The following is a 21,501-nucleotide window of genomic DNA, read 5'->3' as shown; positions in this document are numbered from 1 at the left end:
GACAGAGTTTTGATCAAACTAGAGATAACATTTAGGCCTCAATTGTATTTCAGAACTAACCCCATAAATCAGCAAAACTAGCAGAGGCAATACCATGGCTGGCATTGGGACCTGTTGCAACGACTAATGACCCCTTACTCTAACATCAACCAATCAGTAGAAACAACCTTAAAAGAGCATACCTGGTAAGCTGATGAATATTATATTGAGATCCTCCGAAGGCCTCCCCTAAAGTCCCAACCTTTGGGAATCAGATAAAGTCCTTTAAGACAAAGAACCCAGCTAGAGTGCTGATTTCTGTCTCACAGGCCACCTTTCCCCTCCCCCCCCCCCCCCCAAGGTGCATATTTTGCTTCTTTCTCCTAAGCTCTAAGGGCCCTTCTTTTGCCTCTGTAACTTGTTTCCTGTGTCCATGCAGCCCAGCAGACTCACTTCTTCCTCTGTGACTTTCTAAATAAACTTTAGCTTATATTTTAGTTCTTGCTTTTGAATTCTTTCTTAGCCAAACTCAGGGACCAAGGTCTAACATCTGTTGCTGTTTGCCAGTAACATTACCTGCATGCCATAAGAGCATTCAGGCTTTTGAGTATTAGTTTCCTGATTTCCAGGGTGACACCATTCATAAGAAAATACCCAATATTTCTCCATTGTAATTTGCCATGCTTAGTGTTTGGCTCATCTAGTGCTGGACAGACACACCCTGGTTTTTTTTTTGTTTTGTTTTGGTTTTTTTGGTGTGTGTGTGTGTGTGTGTGTGTGTGTGTGTGTTTTTAATATATTTTATTGATTTTTTACAGAGAGGAAGGGAGAGAGATAGAGAGCTAGAAACGTTGATGAATGAGAGAGAAACCAGCTGCCTCCTGCACACCCCCCACCAGGGATATGCCCACAACCAATGTACATGCCCTTGACCGGAATCGAACCTGGGACCCTCCAGTCCGCAGACCGATGCCCCACCACTGAGCCAAACCGGTTTCGGCCACACTCTGTTTTATAACAAAATAAACTGGTGAATAAAATAGAATCAGAGTCAAGGAAATATGGAGCATACTAATGAATCTCAGAGGGAAGGAAGTAAGGGGGTTAAGAAAATATTAGCCAAAGATCTTACATGCATATATGCATTACCAAAGGACACAGACAATAGGGTGAAGACCTGGGATGGAGTGAGAATTTGGGTGGAGGGGAGCAATGGGGGAAAATATAGGCACATCTGTATTACCTCAACAATAAATATTTAAAAGTTAAAATAAAATTTTACAAAAGTCCTTCTAGGAGTAATCTGCATTTTTTTTTCTTTGTGCCTTTGAGATGTTAACGTTCTACCTGGTCTTCCCTGAGAACCAAGGACCATTATTTTGAAAAGTTCATGGAGGTAGTTTTTTATCAGAAGGAAGAAAAAAAAAGGGTGGAGGAAAAGCTATTTGGAAATTAGATGAATAAAAAGTCTTCAAAATCTTCTTCACAAAATATTATAAGTTTAAGCCATCCTAGCAGGTGCATTTTCCAAGAAATACAATTTGGATTCTGATGTGTGTGGGAGGAAATCAATCGATGAATCTCTCTCACATTGATGTTGCTCTCAGTTTCTACCTCTCCCTTCTACTTTCTCTAAAATCAATGGAAAAAAATATCCTCCGGTGAAGATAAACAAACAAAAAGAACTTTATTTGGTAGGGGAAAAGATAAAGACAAAGATTTTCATGCAAGAGATGGATATGATCTATTTTCTTTAGGAGAACACAAGTAGTTGAGTATGAGCAAAAGAGCAGGAACCTAGGCTACTTTGTTTACTGTCATATCTGCTGCATCTGGCATAGCTCCCAGTACATAAAAGATACTCAGTAAATATTTCATAAATGAATGGATAAAGAATGACTTAGATTTTTATCCTGAAGAACAATGGTGAATGTTGTCAGGTAGGGAAGACAGGGAAACCTGCCAAGAAGTTGGGGTGAGGTTGGGGAGGTGGAGAGAAAATTTGTTGGGGTGGGGTGATAGTTAATTTTGTGTAAACCTGATTGGACTGGAGAATTCCCAGATAGCTGGTAAAATATTATTTCTGGATATGAGGATATCTCAGTAAGAGACTGGCATTAGATTTAGTAGACTGAGTAAAGATCTGCCCTCAGCAATGTGGTTGAGTCAGTAATAGGACAAAAAGGTGAAATTTCTGCTTCTTGAAATAGGATGTCCATTTTTTCCTGCCCTCTGAGATGGGAGCAAGTAGTTCTCAGGACTTCAGGATTAGAGAATTACACCAGAGACCCCCCCACATATACACACACAGACCCCTTCTCAGGCTTGTGGACTTGGACTGAATTATATCACTAGGTTTCCATTCTCCATCTTGCAGAGAAAAGATTGTGATGCCAAGATCGGTTTGGCTCAATGGATAGAGCGTCGGCTTGGGGACTGAAGGGTCCCGGGTTTGATTCCGGTCAAGGGCATATACCTTGGTTGCGGGCATATCCCCAGTAGGGGGTGTGCAAGAGGCAGCTGATCGATGACTCTCTCTCATCGATGTTTCTAACTCTCTATCTCTCTCCTTTCCTCTGTGTACAAAATCAATAAAATATATTAAAAAAAAAAAAAAAAGATTGTGAGACTTCCTGGGCTCCAGAACCACCAGTTCCTATGTATCCTATCAGTCCTATTTATCTGTAGAATCCTGAATAATACGGGTGGGTAGTAGACCAACTTTTCTTTGCCCATGTGAAGTTTGAGTGGCCTAGTACACTTCCAGGTGGAGATCTCAATTAAGCAAGTCAGTATTTAAATTTGGATCTTGGGGGTGAAGTTTAGGCTGACAATAAACATTAAAAAAAAAATAAATGAATGATTCTGTTAAGATCAGTGATATTTAGTGACACCAGCTTCTGTAACAAATAAATCTGTTGAGTTAAAAATAAAAAATAAAAAGTTTATTTTTGCCGAAACCGGTTTGGCTCAGTGGATAGAACGTTGGCCTGAGGACTGACAGGTCCCGGGTTCAATTACGGCCAAGGGCATGTACCTTGGTTGCAGGCACATCCCCAGTAGGGGGTGTGCAAGAGGCAGCTGATCGATGATTCTTTCTCATCAATGTTTCTAACTCTCTATCTCTCTCTCTTCCTCTCTGTAAAAAATCAATAAAATATATATTTTTTAAAAAGTTTATTTTTCACTTCTCTAAAGTCCAGCTGGGCATTCTTTTTTTTAAAATATGTTTTTTATTGATTTTTAGAGAGAGAGAGGAAGGGAGAGGGACAGAGAGATAGAAATATCAATGAGAGAGAAATATCACTGATAGGCTGCCTCCTGCACACCCCCTACTGGGGATCAAGTCCACAACCTGGGCATGTGCCCTGACTGGGAATTGAACCAGGGAACTCTTGGTTCATGGGTTGATGCTAACCATTGAACTACATTGACTGGACCAGCTGGGCATTCTTGATTGCTGGTCACTCCTCCACACACTGATTCAGGAATTGATGATTTTTCCATCTTGAAGCCATATCATCCTCAGGGCTTCTGATTCCTCTGATAGATCCCATGCATTCAGGCAATGGTTGTGGTAAAGAAAGTAGAGGATTGTGTAGGAAGTTTTTAAGGGCTAGGCTTAGCAGTGACATGCATCATTCTGATGCCACTGTAATTACCTGGTTATTATTTAACAGGAAAGGAGGAAATGGAAGGCTAGATATAGGCATACCATTTATACAGCTTTGCCAAAAAGCTACATTTAACACTGTCCAAGTCTGTTCCCACTGGTTGATGGGGGAAAGAACTGGACAAAGGCAGTTTAGAGGCATGCTCCGTAAGGTCTGTGTGACATGGGAAGGTGCATGCCTATCAGTCACACCTGAAAACAGGTAATTGGCCAGAATGGGCGTGGCCACTGCAAGTGCTGGAAACCTGAATTTATAAACTTCCAAACAAAGACGTTCACTCTCCCCTCTCTTTCTGACACCTGCTGAACCATCTTGGGACTTCTGCTGCAGGGGCACACTCCCCTGTGGCCACATGGCTCATGCTCATGGGGGGCTCCACACATGGGCGAATAGATTTTAATCTGGCCTGAATACCTGGCTGCAACATGGAACAGAAACTCAGAACAATGGCCTTGTTTCCGGCTCTGCTGGAACCCCAGCTGCACCTTTTTTAGGATTGGCTTAAGGGGCAGGGGACTAAAGAACCCGAAAAATGGGTTCCATGTCCCATCTTCCTGTGGGGGCTTCTGAAAAATGCTTATTTCAGCTCTGCCCGGAGAACCTCCACCTCATTCCCACTCATGCCTGGGAAATCTAGCCCACTAATTCCTCTGGTATCAATTCCTCCCACATTTTATTAGCTCTTACACAGTAATATGGACCTGATAGATTCAGAATAGAACTGAGGTTTTTAGTCTCTATATGCCTCGGAAACAGGGAAATGTGTTTGGTGAACTTGTAGCCAGTTTCTGCCAGAGACAGAATTTGAAATTTCTCTAGAGATATTACTGGCCGAAACTGGTTTGGCTCAGTGAATAAAGCATGGGACTGTGGACTAAAAGGTCCCAGGTTCAATTCCGGTCAAGGGCATGTACATTGGGTACGGGAACATCCCTGGTAGGGGGTGTGCAGGAGGCAGCTGATCGATATTTCTCTCTCATCGACGTTTCTAGCTCTCTATCCCTCTCCCTTCCTCTTTGTAAAAAAATCAATTATATATATATATATATATATATATATATATATATATATATATTTTTTTTTTTTTTTTTTTTTTTTTTTTTTTTTTAAGAGATATTACTGAAAGAAGAGAGCATAGGGCTGTGGATTAAAGGGTCCCAGGTTAGATTCCAGTTAAGGGTATGTACCTTGGTTGTGGACACATCCCCAGTAGGTGTGCAGGAGGCAGCTGATCAATGTTTCTCTCTCATTGGTGTTTCTATCTCTATCCCTCTCCCTTTCTATAAAAAAAAAAAAAAATCAATAAAATAAATTAAAAAGAAAGAAAAAAAGAGTGACCGATAAAGAGAGGTATTGTCCACTGCCTTGAGAAGAGCATTTTCAATTGGAGTGGTAGAGATTATAAAAGGAGTAAAACTGAACACTTTACCTATAATGGTATATGTAACTGAGATAGATTTACAACCAGTATCTATGATTTTAAAGTCCCAACTTTGAGAAGATACACTTGGCATATTTATTTTTGTGAATCTTATGTCTTTTCAATATGTGTTGTTGTTGCTGTTACTCATTTTTTTATTAGGTGAATACTCTAAATAAGTGGTCAGCAAACTCATTAGTCAACAGAGCCAAATAACGACAGTACAACGATTGAAATTTCTTTTGACAGTTAATTTTTTTTTTAATTTAAACTTCTTCTAATGCCACTTCTTCAACATAGACTCGCCTAGGCTGTGTTTTTTTTGTGGAAGAGCCACACTCAAGGGGCCAAAGGGCCACATGTGGCTCGTGAGCCACAGTTTGCCGACCATGGCTCTAAATGAATCTAAGATTTAACATTTCAGAAGCTAAATATTCATTAATTGATTGTCTTGGTTATAATTTGGGCCTTTTAGATACTTCAGTTTTTAGAATTACCATCTATTTTTTTTTTTTTTTACTGTAGTCGGAATATTTAATGTGAGAGCTATCCTTATAAAATGTTTAAGTATACAAAACAGTATTATAATTTATATTGCATAATATTACCAATAAGCATAATGTTATGCACCAGATATCTAGAGTTTATTCACCTTGCAAAACTAAAATTCTACAGCCCATATTAGCAACTCGCTGGTAACCACCATTCTATTCTTTGCTTCTATGAGTCTGATTATTTTAGATTAGAGTTCCAATGCATGAATTTGTGCACCAGTGGGGTCCCTAGGCCTGGCCTGCAGGGATTGGGCTGAAACCGGCTTTCTGACATCCCCCAAGGGGTCCCAGACTGTAAGAGGGTTCAGGCCAGGCCAAGGGTCCCCACTGGTGCACGATTGGGGCCGGGGAGGGATGCGGGAGGTTGGCCAGCCAGGGAGGGACCAAAGGAGGGCTTCAGGGTGTGTCTAGCCTGTCTCTATCCCACATGGATTGGGCCTAAACTGGCCATCAGACATCCCTCTCACTATCTGGAACTGCTGCCTCCTAACTGCTCACCTGCTTGTCTGCCTGCCTGCCTTCCTGCCTGGTTGCCCCTAACTGCTCTCCCATGCTGACCCGTCACCCCTAACCTCCTTTGCCTCAGCCCCTGGATGTCCCATCAAATTAGCATATTACCTTTTATTAGTGCAGATACTCCACATAAGTAGAAGCAGGCAATATTTTCCTTCTGTGACTGGCTTATTTCATTTAGCATCATGTCCTCAAGGTTTACCTTGATGTTGCTTTGCATATTGCTGGATTTCCTTCTTTTAACAGGATAAACAATATTCTATTGAATGTATATAACACATTTTCATGGACATTTAGGTTGTTCCCACATCCTGGCTATTGTGAACAAGGCTGCCATGAACATGGCAGTAAAGATATTGCTTGGAGATCCTGCTTTCAATTCTTCCAGATATATACCCAGAGGTAAAATTGCTGAATTATACAGCAGTTGTTTTTAAGATTTTAAGGTCTGGCTGGGGTGGTACAGTGGTTGAGCATTGACCCAGGAGCCAAAAAGTTGCTGGTTCAATCCCCACTCAGGACACATGCTCCATTCAGGACACATGCTCAATCCCTAGAAGGGGGCATGCAGGAATCAGCCAATCCATGATGTTCCTCTCTCATAGATGTTTTTATCTCTCTATCCTTCTCCCTTCTTCTCTCTCTAAAAGAATCAATAAAAATATATTTAAAATAAAAAATTTTAAGAAAACTTCACCCAGTCGGCAAAAAAAAGAAAAAGAAAACTATAAAATAATAAAATAAAATAAAATAAAATAAAATAAAATAAGATAAAATAAGATAAAATAAAATAAAATAAAAAAAAGAATAAGAAAACTTCACCCTGTTTTTCACAGATTCTGTACCATTTTGGATTCTCATCAACAGTGTAGAAGGGTTTCAATTTTTTAAAAGTAAAAAACAAGCCACAGAGATTTTGTTCATTTCTAGTTTGAAATAAATAATAAAACATGTTTTCAATTCACACTCCTCTCTCCCCAATAAAACTGCACTTTAATGAACCTTCAGTTTCTGTTCCCTATATTCTCTTAAGAGCTTTGAAGAAAATATTTCTTTAGACATATGCTCATACAATCAATTCCTTTCAGTTTAGCTCTTAATAACATGTTTTTCTCAGAATTTCCATTAATGACCTTCAAAACTATGACCTTTACCTATATTTCTTCCCACTCAGCTTCTGGCTGAGTACTTACTTTTATATTTCAAACTAATCTCAACAGTTTTCACTTTGCCCCTTACAAATCACATTCATCTTGCTTCTTGCCACACTAAAATCTAACATGCTATGATTATCCTGCTATGTGTAGAATAAAAGGTCCTTCCTACTTCCTCTGTCTGGAGAATGCCTTCTTATTGTTCAAGTACTTAAGAGCCACTTTTTCCTTTTCAATGTGTAATCATGACAAAATTTCTGGTGTTACTTTCCAAGAGAGATTTCAGCTTTGATCCAATATATTAAATTTTTATAAGCTTAAAAATAAAAATTCTACTTTTCACAACTATTCTTTAAAATATTATATAGTAAAGCTACTAAAAATAACAAAGGAGGTAATTTATTCACTGATATAAAACTCTGCAGTATTGAGTAAAACAAACAAATTTTAAAATTTTAGGCATACATTAAATATATAACTTTCTACAAAACAAAAAGAAAAAAAGAGTAGAATATCCAGTAAAAAAATTTGAGAAAACACTTGAATTAAAAACAGAAGTACAAATAGGCAGTGAAAAACAGAAGTACAAAAATAAACACTCTAAAAAACAAAAGTACAAATGGGCAGTGAACAGGAAAATCTGCTCCATTTCATGATCGATTGGGACAATGGTTCTCAACCTTTCTAATGCTGCAACCCTTTAATATAGTTTCTCATATTGTTGTGACCCCCAACCATAAAATTATTTTCATTGCTACTTCATAACTGTAATTTTGCTACTCAGTGTCCCACTCCCAGTCCTCTGGCCAGAGACCCCTCTCCTCCCTCCGCGGCCAAGGAGCTGATACTGGGCTCCCGTTGCCAGGGCGATGCCACCAGCATCTGCTATGGGCGCTGCCATTTTTGTTGGGGAGTGATGGCTAATTTACATATTACTTTTATTATATAGGATACACCAAAATAAATACAGATGACCTCCAATAGATATGCAAAAGAATCTTCATAATAGAAAAAAGAATCTGCATAGAAGCACACTTCTAATAGCTAAAACAGGAAACATTCTAGATGTCTGTCAAGAAGAGAATAGATGAATAAATTATAACATATTTGTAGAATTGCTTAGTCCATAGCACTGAGAATGAATGAATTATTGCTACTTGGGAAATATGGTCCAGTAGTATGTGGAAGACTTCTCCTCTTCTATATAATAAAAGAGAAACATGTAAATTTACTGTTACCTCTGCTACACTCACCAGCCAATCAGGAGTGCGTATGCAAATTAACCCAACAAAAGTGGTGAGTTAATTGGCATACACAGGTGCTGGGCAGACAGCAGAGCAGGAGAGTCAGCAGAGAGTGGAGAGGCTTGGGAAACTTGGCTCCCTAAGCTGCCAGACAGAGAGCAGAGAGGGAAAGCTGGAGGCATAGAGGACTTGGCAGAGCTGAAGGCCATGGGATGGAGACAGAGCTGAAAGGAAAAACCCAGAGCACAGGGAGCACCAGGAATGCTGGGAATTGTAGTTCTGGTGGCAGATGGATCTCGACACTAGAGCAAAGTGAGCCTGGAGCAAGTTACTGTTATGGTGGGGGATAGAGGGAAAGCAAAGGTGAGAGACATAAGTAAAATCAGAGTGTCTAAAAAAAATTGAAGGGAAGATATCCTAAAACTTCCAGGAAATATCCACCAATAAAGTAAAGCAAAAAAAAAAAAAAAGCCTCTATTATTCTTTGAGAACAAACCAAACTGGGTCTCAGAGAATTCGCTCATATGATTGCAAAGACAGACAGAAACTCCTGGATTGGAGAGGACTCCCCTGAGGGCTCCCAGATAGGAGAGGGTGCAGGTCAGGCTGAGGAACCCACCCCCCATGCATGAATCTTCGTGCACCAGGACCATAGTTAGATTATAAGAGGCAATTATGGGCATCTCTTTCCAACTGCACATTCAGTTACATCATGTTGTTAGCTTAAAATCTGCTGTGGTGGGAGTATTTGAATAATGGGAAGCAGAAAATGCTACAAATCAGGACTTTTCACCTCCTTGGCAGAGTAGATTTACTAGCACGCCACTGAAAGTATCTCACAAACAAAATTCTGAGTGAAAGAAGCCGAACATAAATATATGTGATTCCATTTCAAAAACAGGCAAAACCAAACATTGGTGTTAGAATGCACAATAGGAGACTAGTGGGAAGAGAAGTGAAGTAAATCCCCTTTACAAAGTTTCAATTGTAGAAGATACATACAATTGGACAGCCATCTTTGTGGACACAAGATGGCTACCACAAGATGGCCAACAGTGGAGGGCAGTTGGGAGGGAATAGGCCAGCAGGGGAGGGCAATTGGGAGGGACCAGGCCTGCAAGGTAGGGCAGTTGGGGGCGATCCAACCTGCAGGGGAGTGTAGTTAGGGGTGACCAGGCCGGCAGAGGAGGGAAGTTGGGGGGCGACCAGGCTGTAGGGAAAGGCAGCTGCGGGGGACTGTATTATGTCTTTTAGTGTATAATTTAGAGTTCAGGAATGCTGTGTTTATACTTCAGTCTACCTACAGACTGAAGGGTCCCCAGTTCCATTCTGATCAAGGGCATGCACCTTGGTTGTAGGCTCTTGGCCCTGGTAGGAGGCAACCAAATGATGTATCTCTCTGACCTCAGTATTCTCTGTCTCTTCCTCTCCCTTACACTCTCTCTGAAAATCAATGGAAAATATCTTCTGATGGCTTTTTTTTTTTTTTTAAATGAGAATTCGCATATAGTTCTGAATTGGGGAATTAAAATCAGACTATAGACTTTGGAAAATCAATCTGATCTGTTAGAGCTCTTGAGACTTCTTTCACCTCAATTCACAGGAAAATCCCAGGATTTCTGGGTCCATGCTGTTTTAAACCATTTCATCCTAACAAAGTTGGATAATATACACTCTCTTCAAGGCTGGTTATCCTGTGACTATTTTTTTCTGATTTAAAAATACTGTAGTCCCCCTTTATCTGCAGCGGATATGTCCCAAGACACCCCAGTAGATGTCTGAAACCACAGATACTACCACACCCAACATATTGTTTTTCCTATATATCTATATCTATGCTAAAGGCTATTTTACAAATTAGACACAGTAAAAAGTTAATAACTAATTAAAAAACAATTATAACAATATATTGGAATGAGTTAAGTGAATTCGGTCGTCTATTGAACTGTACTCACCCTTCTTGAGATGTTAGCTGACACCGTGCCTATGTGAGATGACGTGCGGTAAATGACGTAGCGTGGTGACGTAGACGTGGTGACGTATGTGGTGACGCAGCGTCAAGGGACTATTGGCCTTCTGAAGATTCATCAGGCATATTGTGGAGCCACGACAGACTATGTCTTCTATCCACAAATTTAATACCTTTCCCATCTTAAATAATTACTTACCATGCATGTGGCCGTGATTTTTGCAGTTTGAGCTGCAGCAGCAAAACTAGCATGGATTTCTTTTTCCTTCGTCACAACTTCACCGGAAGAAACTGTTCTCACCCTAGAACTTAACAATCTGAGTATAGGAATTTTTTTCTTTCCTTAAGAACTTTCTCTTTTTTTTTCTTAAAGGAAGCACTTGATGGCTTCTCTTTGTCATATTCCAGTTGCCAGCATCACTATAACCTCGCCAGCTGCTGTGTGGATAAAGAAAGCGATGGTTCTCGTCCAGAGTGCGACTGAGCAGGATAGCACGACATTTCAGCACGCTATGCAAACGAACTCCCAATTTAATGAATTGTTTATTTTTGGAATTTTCTATTTAATATTTTAGACCTTGGTTGACCACTGATCACTGCAAATACAGAAAGTAAGACTGAAGAAAGCTAAACCATATTGAGGGAGGGCAGAGCGTGGAGCTACTATAGTCATAATGCCTACGACCTGTTGTGCATCAGCTTTTCACCAAACATTACAGTTCCAAGAATCAGAAATCCCAGCTTAAAAAAAAAAAAAAAAAAAAAAAAAAGTTTTGTTTTTTTGTTTTGTTTTATTTTTTGGTGTTTCTATGACCCAGCCCAGTGAAAAGGTTAATTGGAGAACACAGGCTTGAGCCTTACAAAATCTAACAAATGTCAAAGGGAAAGCTCATTCTGCTAGCCTAAGCCCTGCACAAACATGCTCCCCTTGAGTGGTTATTTTACAGAAATTCCTGAAAACCATCACCCCTGCACAGCCCATCAAGAAAGGAAGTCTGGGGCCAGCAGAAGGACAAAGGACAAGGCCATAAAACTAGGACAGGACATTGTATGATACCTGGGGCAAGCTGAAGCCCTGTCTGTGGCTCTCCCTGAGCACATAAAAAGCCTGCTCCCTCCCCAATTCACCTCTGGCTCTTTCTCGAGTCAGACCAACTGCACCCAGGTGTCTCAAATAAACATCATTTTGATTACACTAAGTCTTGAGTCCATTCTGTGTGACCCCAGCCCAACCCTGAACCTTTCACCTAGTACTTGGGCCATGGTGACAATTAAGAAATGCATTTTAGATGGGATGAAATGCTACCCTGTTTCCCTAAAAATAAGACAGTGTCTTATATTAATTTTTTCTCCCAAAGTTGCGCTAGGTCTTATTTTCAGGGGATGTCTTATCTTTCCATGCGCTAGGTCTTATTTTCGGAGGATGTCTTATTTTCGGGGAAACACGGGTAGTAGCAGAGGCAGGTATATTACCTTTTCCTTATTTAATATTTCTGGAACCTACCATTTCCTGCTTTTAGAGAGGAAAAACATAGGTCATATTTTACCTTCTCTTGCCTATCCACAAAGTAGTGCACATTTTCTTGTATGTGTGTGTATGGAAGGGCATATGGCACTATAAAATATTTCAATATATTTTTCCAGCAAGAGCTATTGAAGTTAACATGAATCATTAGGAACCCATATGTTCTCCTGAACACAAGCTGTTGCTGTTTTTTTAATCTCTGCTTTCGGGTATTGTTATTTATCCTTTTATTTAGGCCCCATCTTCCCACTTTGACTGAAGTTCTTCAATAACAGTAATCATTTTTTATACCTCATAATTGCTTCTTTGATTAGCATAGCATTCATTCATTTCAAAGGATGTTTTTGAAACATTCTAGGCATTGTGTAACTCTAGAAAACAGACAGGAACAAGATATGGTAGTAGCACCATGAAACAAAATCTGAAAGGAAATAAAAGAGTAAAATGTGTAAAAAAAAAAAAAAATGCTAACAATTAAAAGTGAAAGAAAAATAGAGAACAGGAATAATCATGTGTCAGATTTTATAAAAAGGATTGCTCCTCTCCTCATGGAACATGCAGTCTGGTGGGGAAGGCCTTCCTTCCCTAGCTGCTGGCACTGGCTTCCCTCCGGCACCTGGGACCCGGGCTGGCTTCCCTGCAGGCACCCAGGACCCAGGGTGGCTTCCCTCGGGCCCCAGCTTCGTTAGGAAGGATGTCCAGAATGACATCAGGTCAGTTAGCATATTGCCCTTTTGTTATTATAGATTAATATAATAAATACATTAAACATGGAAGGCAATGCACTATGTGCTTTAGATGAATTATTTCATGTAATTATCAGGACTTTCCCCAAAAGAATTAAAAATCTCTACTATGTGGTTATGTAAGCCATATGAGGTTTTTCTGTTGTCACTTCTATTATGTCTCTTTCATATGTGAGGAAGCTAAGGACTAGTGTAGTTTGCTTTGGTAAGCATTAGATCACATTGGACCTCCTGTTAGGTCTGGTCAAATAAGTGAATGGCTACCCCTGCCCCAGGAACTGACTTTTCAGGCCATTTCACTATGGACAGTCCCTTTTGTTGAGACCACACTTCACTTGCTCCCCTCTGGACCTGCACAGAGAACTCTCTTTCCAGAAAAAGCCCACCAAAAGTCTTAAAAACCATCAATTCACCGAAACCGGTTTGGCTCAGTGGATAGAGTGTCAGCCTGCGGACTGAAGGGTCCCAGGTTCAATTCCAGTCAAGGGCATGTACCTTGGATGCCAGCACATCCCCAGTAGGGGTTGTGCAAGAGGGAGTTAATTGATGATTCTCTCTCATCGATGTTTCTAACTCTCTATCTCGCTCTCTTTCTCTCTGTAAAAAAATCAATTAAAAAAAACCAAAAAAATGCTGACTCCAGGCACTAGTGCTGGAGCCATTCAGGCTCAGCCACCTGGTGTGCGGATGATCCAGTAAATTTGTAATCCCTCACCATTCTGGCCTCCTGCATTCCTCCTTCGGAGCCCTAACACTTCCTTCTTCAACTATTGAGGAAAGATGGTAGATGACTTTTCATACAAGGACTTGTAAGAGGAAGAATAATGTGAAACCCAGTTGGGAACTCTCTTGTTTCTCTTGATTGTGTGTCCATTGTATTGTAGCTTCTTGAGGTGAGGGACTTTATTTTACACATATTTGTATCCGTAATTCCTGGTACAAAATAACTATTTAATAAATACACTTTCAGCCCTACCTGGTTTTGCTCCATAGTTAGTGTAGGCCCATGGACTGAAGGATCACTGGTTTGATTCCTGTCAAGGGCAGTTACCTCAGTTGCAGGCTCAATCATAGGCCCAGTCCAGGTGAGTGCAAATGGCAAACAATCAATGTGAGGTTGATGTTTTTATTTTTAATGTATTTTATTGATTTTTTACAGAGAGAAAGGGGGAAGGATAGAGAGTTAGAAACATCAGTGAAAGAGAACCATTGATCAGCTGTCTCCTGCACACTCCCTACTGGGGTTGTACCCACAACCAAGGTACATGTCCTTGACAAGAATGGAACCTGGAACCCTTCAGTCCCCAGGCCGACGCTCTATCCACTGAGCCAAACTGGTTAGGGTGATGTTCTCTCTCTCTCTCTCTCTCTCTCTCTCTCTCTCTCTCTCTCTCTCTCTCTCTCTTTCTCCCCTTCCCTTCCACTCTTTCTAAAAATTAATAAAATAAAAAAAAATTCTCTGGTGAGAATTAACAACAACAAAAAATAAAAATATAAATACTTTCAATGAATGAATGATTGAGCTGGAAAACTTGCCTTCAGCAAGTTCCAATATAATTTCTTTAAAAACGGTTTTATAAAATAGTTTATTAAAATCAGTGATATTCATTAAGAGAAAGAGCACAGTGGTAATTCACAGTGACACCACCACCTCCTTGACAATCCAACAGTCAGAATGGAAAACCAATTTTTTAAAAAGCTTTATTGTTGAAAATATTACATATGTCCCCTTTCCCCCCCCCCCTTTGGCCCCTTCTAGCCCGCCCCTACCCCTCTCTTCTCCCCCTCCCCCCAGGTCTTCACCACCCTATTGTTTGTGTCCATGGGTTATGCTTATATACATACAAGGTTGATCTCCTCTCACCCACCCACCCCAACCCTCCCTTCCTTCTGAGATTCCTTTTTTTCCTTGACTTTACTCACTATAGTGCTGTAAAGTATTTAATAGGATTGCAGAGCTGAAGACAACAACACACATTTGAGAGATCATGTAGTTTAGTCTAACAACTAGCCTGGAGCCAGGTCCCTCCCTGCACATTTTTCTATGCAGACAAAAGGAGGAGCATTCTATTAAATTACCCGGGCAATCCTTACTTGTCTTTTTGAGAACCAGATTCTGGACTAAAAGTGAAGAAAGGAGACTAGCTGCTTCCTCCTTCCTTTCCCCCCCTTTTTTTTTTTGTGAATAACCGAGAGCTAGAACTTTTCAAGATAAACTTTTTAAAAGCGTTTCTCCCGAGGGGGCGGGCGGGTTTTCCTTTCCTGGCCGCTGCTATTGCCTCCCTCTGGCCGGGATTGGCTGAGCATCAGCTAGCAGTACCTTGAGGGCGGAGAAACCGGACCCCGGGCCGGGCGGGGAGTGGATCCCAGCCTCCTGGGAAGTAACCGATCCTCCGGGCCTGGGTGCAGGACGCCTTCAGCCCCCAGCAGAGCCGCGGCTCCCAGGAGCGATGTGGAACCCCCTTCACGACACCGACGCGGCCGTGGTGGCCCTGCGCCGGCCGCGCTGGCTGTGCGCCGGGGCGCTGCTGCTGGCCGCCGGGCTCTTCCTCTGCGGCTTCCTCCTCGGTAGGGGCGCGGGCCACGCACACCCCGAGCTCGCCCCGCAGATCCGTGCTCTGCGGGACTCGGGGTGCACAGCGATGTGGGGTCCCGGGGACGGTGGTTTGGATTGGGGAAGGTTTGGATGAACCCCGCCAACTCGGTGGGGGTCCCTGGGGGCCGTGCAGGGTTGCGCTCTGGACAAGCTCCTGTAAGACAAGCTCCTATAGGACAGGCGCCCAGGGTGAGGAGTAGGAGGGAGAGACCCTGCCACCGGACTTCCGAAGGCCCACCACCCTCTGGAGCCCTGGGAAACTGGTATGTTGTAGGGGGAGCGGCAGGTTGTCCAGGGAGCTTTGCAGGAAATGACTCTTACCTGTTTGGGGTCTGTTTCTGCTCCTGAGCTAAGTAAGATCCAAGGATCGGCTGCCTTCTGCATGCCCCTGACTGGGGATCCAGCCCACAACCCCCGCATGTGTCCTGAACACTGGGAATTGTACTGTGACCTCCTGGTTCAGAAGTCGATGTTTAGCAACTGAGCCACACCAGTGGGGCCCTTTCCAGGACTTAGAAGACCAGTGCATAGACCAGCTAGCTCCATGCTAGGCAAACTGCTGCTTGCGAGCCACATGCGGCTCTTAGGCCCCTTGAGTGTGGCTCTTCCACAAAAATACCACGGCCTGGGCGAGTCTATTTTGAAGAAGTGGTGTTAGAAGAAGTTTAAGTTTTAAAAATTTGTCTCTCAAAAGAAATTTCAGTCGTTGTACTGTTGCTATTTGGCTCTGCTGACTCATGAGTTTGCCGACCACTGAGCTAGCTAGGTTAACTCAACGTAGCTCTCTTGCCTCCTGTGTGACCTTAAGGATCATTAAAAAAATTTCTGAGCCACATCCTGCTCATGCTAACATGTGGATATTAGTAACTGCCTAGGGTTGTTGTGGGGCTTAAGTGGGATAAGGGCTCAGTAAGGACACACTTCAAATTAAGTTTCACTGTTCTCAGTTGTAAAAATGGCAAGGTTGGCATGGGGATTAAAACCTGCATCTCTTCAGGGCATTTTATTCCTACTATAGCCCCCAGCCCCATCTTGTACTCATTGCTCAGAGGTTGACACATTATTTTCCCTCCCATTCTCTGCTCTCCCCTCCCCTCAAGCTTCCCTCCCCTTCATCCAGTTTTCTCCAGATCTTAGTTCCAGCATTTCATCCTCGGTGTGTCCTTCCCAGACCCTACAGGCTAATCCTTTGTTTCATGTACAGGTGGAACTGGAATGCCACTTGCTGCCAACTATGTATTTCAGTACGTCTGTGTGAGTGAGTGTGTGTGAGAGATTAATAACTGGAAAGCTGAGTGCTGACTTTGGTAACTACTTGATGCCCAGCTCATATTATTTCTCTAAACAAATCCTGCAATCCTTTCCCTGAGTTTAAAAGCCAACTACAAGGGCTTCCTTCTCTATGTCTTCTGGCTACCCATTGCCCCTGGCCTGTGTGCACTGGGTGTCTTGCCGAGATGTTGGGTAAATTATCATTTCACTGTGGCTTTCTGAAGTGGAACTTCTCAAGCCTACTTCAACTGACAACATAAAAGCTTAGCTTATTTTCCTTTAGTTTTGAGCCAAAACAAATGACAGGTCTGAGTTCCCTTTAACTCTTTGAAATAACTTATGTACTTGAACATATTCATAATTACTTCATTATAAACTTTGACTAAGAGCTTATTTTGTATCAGCAAAGAGCAGTCCCTGGGGGAGAGAAACTTTAAGGAAAAAGAAGATGGAGCTCCTTGTAATGTTAATTTTCAAGAGATCTTGTTTATCCCCATTAGTTGAAACATTTAATTTAGTGTGGATCCTCATAAAACATTTATTAGAATAATAGCAATCTAATAATTGAAATCAGTTAAAATATGTAGAAATTGAATTATAATTTAAAAGTCTGTGTGCATGATTTTTTTTCTGTAGAAGTAGGCAAAAGAAATTTAATCTCAGAAAATTGCAATGGATGCTGGAGGTCATTGGCAATTTATATTTTACACATGGTAGATACAGTAATAAAGAAGAATAGGGCCTGTCTCTGAGCTCACTTCTCATTTCTATATTTGTATGTATTCTACAGGATGGTTTATAAAACCCTCCAATGAAGCTCCTGACATCATTCCACACCATAACATGAAGAAGACATTTTTGGATGAACTGAAAGCTGAGAACATCAAAACATTCTTATAGTAAGCATGTACTTGAAAAGTTTATATGGACAGTTTGTTGGAAAATTTAATCTGTTTCAAAGTTTTGATCCAAAATTGCAATATTGTTGAAAAGCTTTATTTGTTGAAGATCTTGTATCACATTTTATCTGGACAGGATTATGTATTGCAGCTGAACTAGACCGGTATGGATGTTTGAAAACAGGAGTCAGCCAACTCTCTGGAAGGCGCCTACATTTATAGGCCAGCTGATCTCTGTTTCAAACGCAGCTCTGCTACTATAGCACAAAAGAAGCCATAGGATCTGCATAAATGAACAAGTGTGGCAGTTCTGATAAAGCTTTAGTTATGGACACTAAAGTTTGAATTTTATATAATTATGTCACCTATTTGAATTTTATATGACTTTTCACCTGTGAAATGTGATGACCTTTCTTAGCTGTGGGCTATACAAAATCAGGAAATGTGCTGGATTTGGTTGGTGGAATTTGTTTTCTTCTGTTTTAGAGGAATATAGTGTATTTTGGTCAAAATAATAAATGTGGACTTAAATTCAAATTTGACCTTACATTTTATCTTTGCCCATTGATAGCAAAGTAACTTTGAGTGAACACTTAGCCTTCCTCAGACCTCCTTTCTGCATCTATAACGTGAGGACAGTGATACAGCTGTGATGAGGATGAACTTAGAGAGCATATATGTGACATAGTTTATAATCTAGCTACCTATTTCCTGAAATAGCTATCTAGTGTAGACCCAAAGAGGTAATTGAGTAAATTAAAAATGTATTTGTAAAGCAACTAAAAATAAAACCCTTGTATAGAATGAATATATAGGTATATATACATATATATATATATATTTATATATATATATATATAGTTGATTAGAATTTTAGCTTTTCAAAGCATGAAGTTCATTTATTTATTTATTTTAAGTATGTCTTTTTATTTATTTTAGAGAGAGGAAAGGAGAGGGAGAAAGAGCTAGAAATATCAATGAGAGAGAAACATTGACATCAATAGGCTGCCTTCTGCATGCCTTCCTCTGGGTATTGAGCCTGCAACCCAGGCATGTGCCCTGACCAGGAATCGAACCAGTGACCACTTGGTTCATAGGCTGAGGCTTAACCACTGAACACATTGGCCAGGTGAAGTCCATTTTTTAAAACAAATTTGCTTAGTGCATGTGTTAAAAAAAATACTTAAGGCCATTATAGTGATTGAAAGATTCCTTAGTGAATACAAGTTATAATTTTATATAAGAAGAGTTTTATATAGACATGCATATATGTGCATGGGTATGTACACACATAATCATGTAGACACATGTGCCTATTTTAATTTTGATAGAATTAAAACTATGAGTAAATATTTCTTGAGGCACCTCTCAGGTCTTTGGCAGGGCCTTTTCAATGGAGAGACCCTGCAGCTTAAACTTTGGAAATCCCTCCTCTGCCTCTTGCCATTTCACTGTAATCTTATATAATAAAGATGTAATATGCAAATGGTAATTACGCCTTGAAGTGTAACAACCTACTGATTAACGACCAGATCACGCATCAGCAGGAGGGCGGGGCAGCGAGCTATAAGCAGGCAGTGGAGAGCTATCGGAGAGGGCAGGGCAGCAAACTATGAAGGGGGTCTAGGAGAGCGGGGAGTTACTGGAGGCCTTCAGCAAGCTACTGGTGAGCTAGTGGTGCACAGATTCGTGTGCAAGGCTACTAGTTAATTATAATAGCTATAATTAAAATGCAGGTCTGACAAGGTTTAATATTTATTCTTAGAGCTGCTGTCCCTGCTTCCTTCTCTCTTTCCTTTCCTGCGGTATGGATTGACCAGCAAAGAATAAAAATGCCTTTTGTTTATTTCTTTTTTTGGACCCTTGAGCAAGATTGAAACAGTCAGCATCTTGCTTATTCTCTATGGCCCTGACCAGGCTGTTCTTACTGTTCAGAATTCGAGGATGTTTATCATTAACACGTAAAAGGAAGAGATTAAGAGAACCCTCATTCATCCCTCCAAGGACTGCAGAATCTCCAGAAGCCTCCTGAACTCTCCAGATTTCCAATCTGCCCATACAAATTGTTAGCAATTTTAAACAATTTAGAATTATTACTATTTTTTTAAAAAAATTGGTATTCTTGTAGGATCAAGAAATTGCTTGTGACATGCTTCTCAATTGATTAAAACAACAAATAATGTCAAAACTGCTGTTTAATGTCAGTTATCTAATTGAGCCTCAAATTTTTGAGAACTAGTGAGGTGGCTACAGCCTCCCATGTACAGATGAGAACTTTCTGCCATGGCCAGGATTACACATGTTAGTGGCAAAACCTGAAATACACCACTTGTCTGATTTTATACTGATTAACTTACTTATTCTTGGAAAGGAGTCTTTTTCAGGATCGGTTTTGCTCTAAATGAGTGGGTTCAACCCTGATCATAGCACATGGTTGTATCCTAGTTGGTCCTCACCAAAACTGATAAAAGAAGTTTCAATAATATAGAAAAGTGTGATAAAGTCTGTCTCCTTTTTTTTTTTTTTTTTTAATATGAGCATGTTCAACACTCCTCATAACAATTCTTGCTTGTAGGGACTTTAGGAAATATGCCTAATCTGTATCTGCTTCAGTTATGTCACTGTTTGTGATCTGTGTAAAATAGAAGAAAATAGCAACATGTTAGCTATTTTACTGTTTTCTTTGCAGTAGTTATACACTGATGAAAGAATAGATACACTTTTCAGCTGCCTCTTAAATTTCTGTTCTTTTTCCAGAATAAATAAAAGGGAGGAAATAATAAAGATTAGAATGGAAATAAATGACTTAGAGACTAAAAAAATCCACAGCAATATAAAAGATCAATGAAACCAAGAACTGGTTCTTTTAAAAGATAAACAAGGTTGGTGAACTTTTAACCAGACTCATCAAGAAAAAAAGAGAGTGGACTAAATAAATAAAATTGAAAATGAAAATGGAGAAGTAACACCTGACACCTGAAATATTGATACAGAATTTTTGGACTGGAACCTGAATTCTTTGTCCACCAGAATCAAAGACTGAATCCACGGACAGAAAGTGGTATAGCAAAGGTTGAAATTTATTGAAGAACAAATACAGACTCCCATGTGGGGAGAGGGAAAGAGTCCCACAGAATGGACTCCAAAGTAGGGATGGGAAAAGGGTCCCCCTGAGTTCCTTTTCCCTCTGTCTTATATAGGCTGCAGATTCTGGTGCCTTGATATCCCCTCTGATTGGTCACTATTCCCTTGGACTGGTTACTATAGTAACTACTGGGCTCAAAGGTTGAATCTCACTTGGGACATGTGAGGATTCTCCCTCTTCTTATTGTTTTCCTATTCCCTTTGGGCTTTCTTCCTCTCCTTCTGAATGACGGGCTTCCTTCTCTTTATTTTGTAAATATAGACCTTTTGCTGTTCCCAGCTCCCTCATTATATGGAAATGTACCTGTTGCAGCTTTCCAGCTCCCCATACTATAGGAATGTACCTTCTGCTGCTCTGCAGCCCCGTGCTTTCCTCCAAGTCTCCTTTATTTCCAAAATTTATAAAATTTCCTAAACCTGTCCCATCTTACCCCTAAAATTCCTGTTTCAATATGAAGGATTTTAAGGAAATATTATGAGTAACTACCTGCCAACAAATTTGACAGCCTGGGCAAATGGATAAAATCCTAGAAACATACAATCTTTCATGTTGAATCTGGAAGGATCAGAAAACCTAAATAGACCAATTACAACTAATAAAATCAAAGTAGTAATAATAATAATAAAAAAAAAACCTCTTACCAATTTAGAACAAATATTCCAAAAATGTTGGGACGCAAGACAATTGGTTGGAAAGTTTGTAAGGAGGACATTCTGATAAAAGGGAAGTGTGTGGAAGGCCACCTGCCCTGTTTATTGGAATTCCAATTTAAGGGAGACTTAGGGGAGTGTCCAGGCAGCACCTCTAATTA

General features: G+C 40.6%; 1 protein-coding gene across 2 annotated transcripts in view; it reads left to right on the top strand.

Moving 5' to 3' along the window:
* The first annotated feature begins 15,075 nt into the window (after window positions 1-15,075).
* LOC311627915 (glutamate carboxypeptidase 2) overlaps window positions 15,076-21,501 on the top strand; it is a 49,294-nt gene continuing 42,868 nt past the window's right edge. Inside the window, exons 1-2 of one of the 2 annotated variants that reach the window (XM_084894644.1) lie at window positions 15,076-15,346; window positions 17,437-17,545. In XM_084894644.1, coding sequence (XP_084750770.1) covers window positions 15,229-15,346; window positions 17,437-17,545 — 227 coding nt within the window. In that variant the 5' untranslated portion in view covers window positions 15,076-15,228. Of the gene's footprint in view, window positions 15,638-17,436; window positions 17,546-21,501 lie in introns of both variants that reach the window. The other variant, XM_084894645.1, reaches the window with a different exon arrangement.

The sequence above is a fragment of the Pipistrellus hanaki genome (genome assembly GCF_964339955.1).
Source record: "Pipistrellus hanaki genome assembly, chromosome: 9".
Taxonomy (NCBI): Eukaryota; Metazoa; Chordata; class Mammalia; order Chiroptera; family Vespertilionidae; genus Pipistrellus; species Pipistrellus hanaki.
This window is presented reverse-complemented; position numbering and strand designations above follow the sequence as displayed.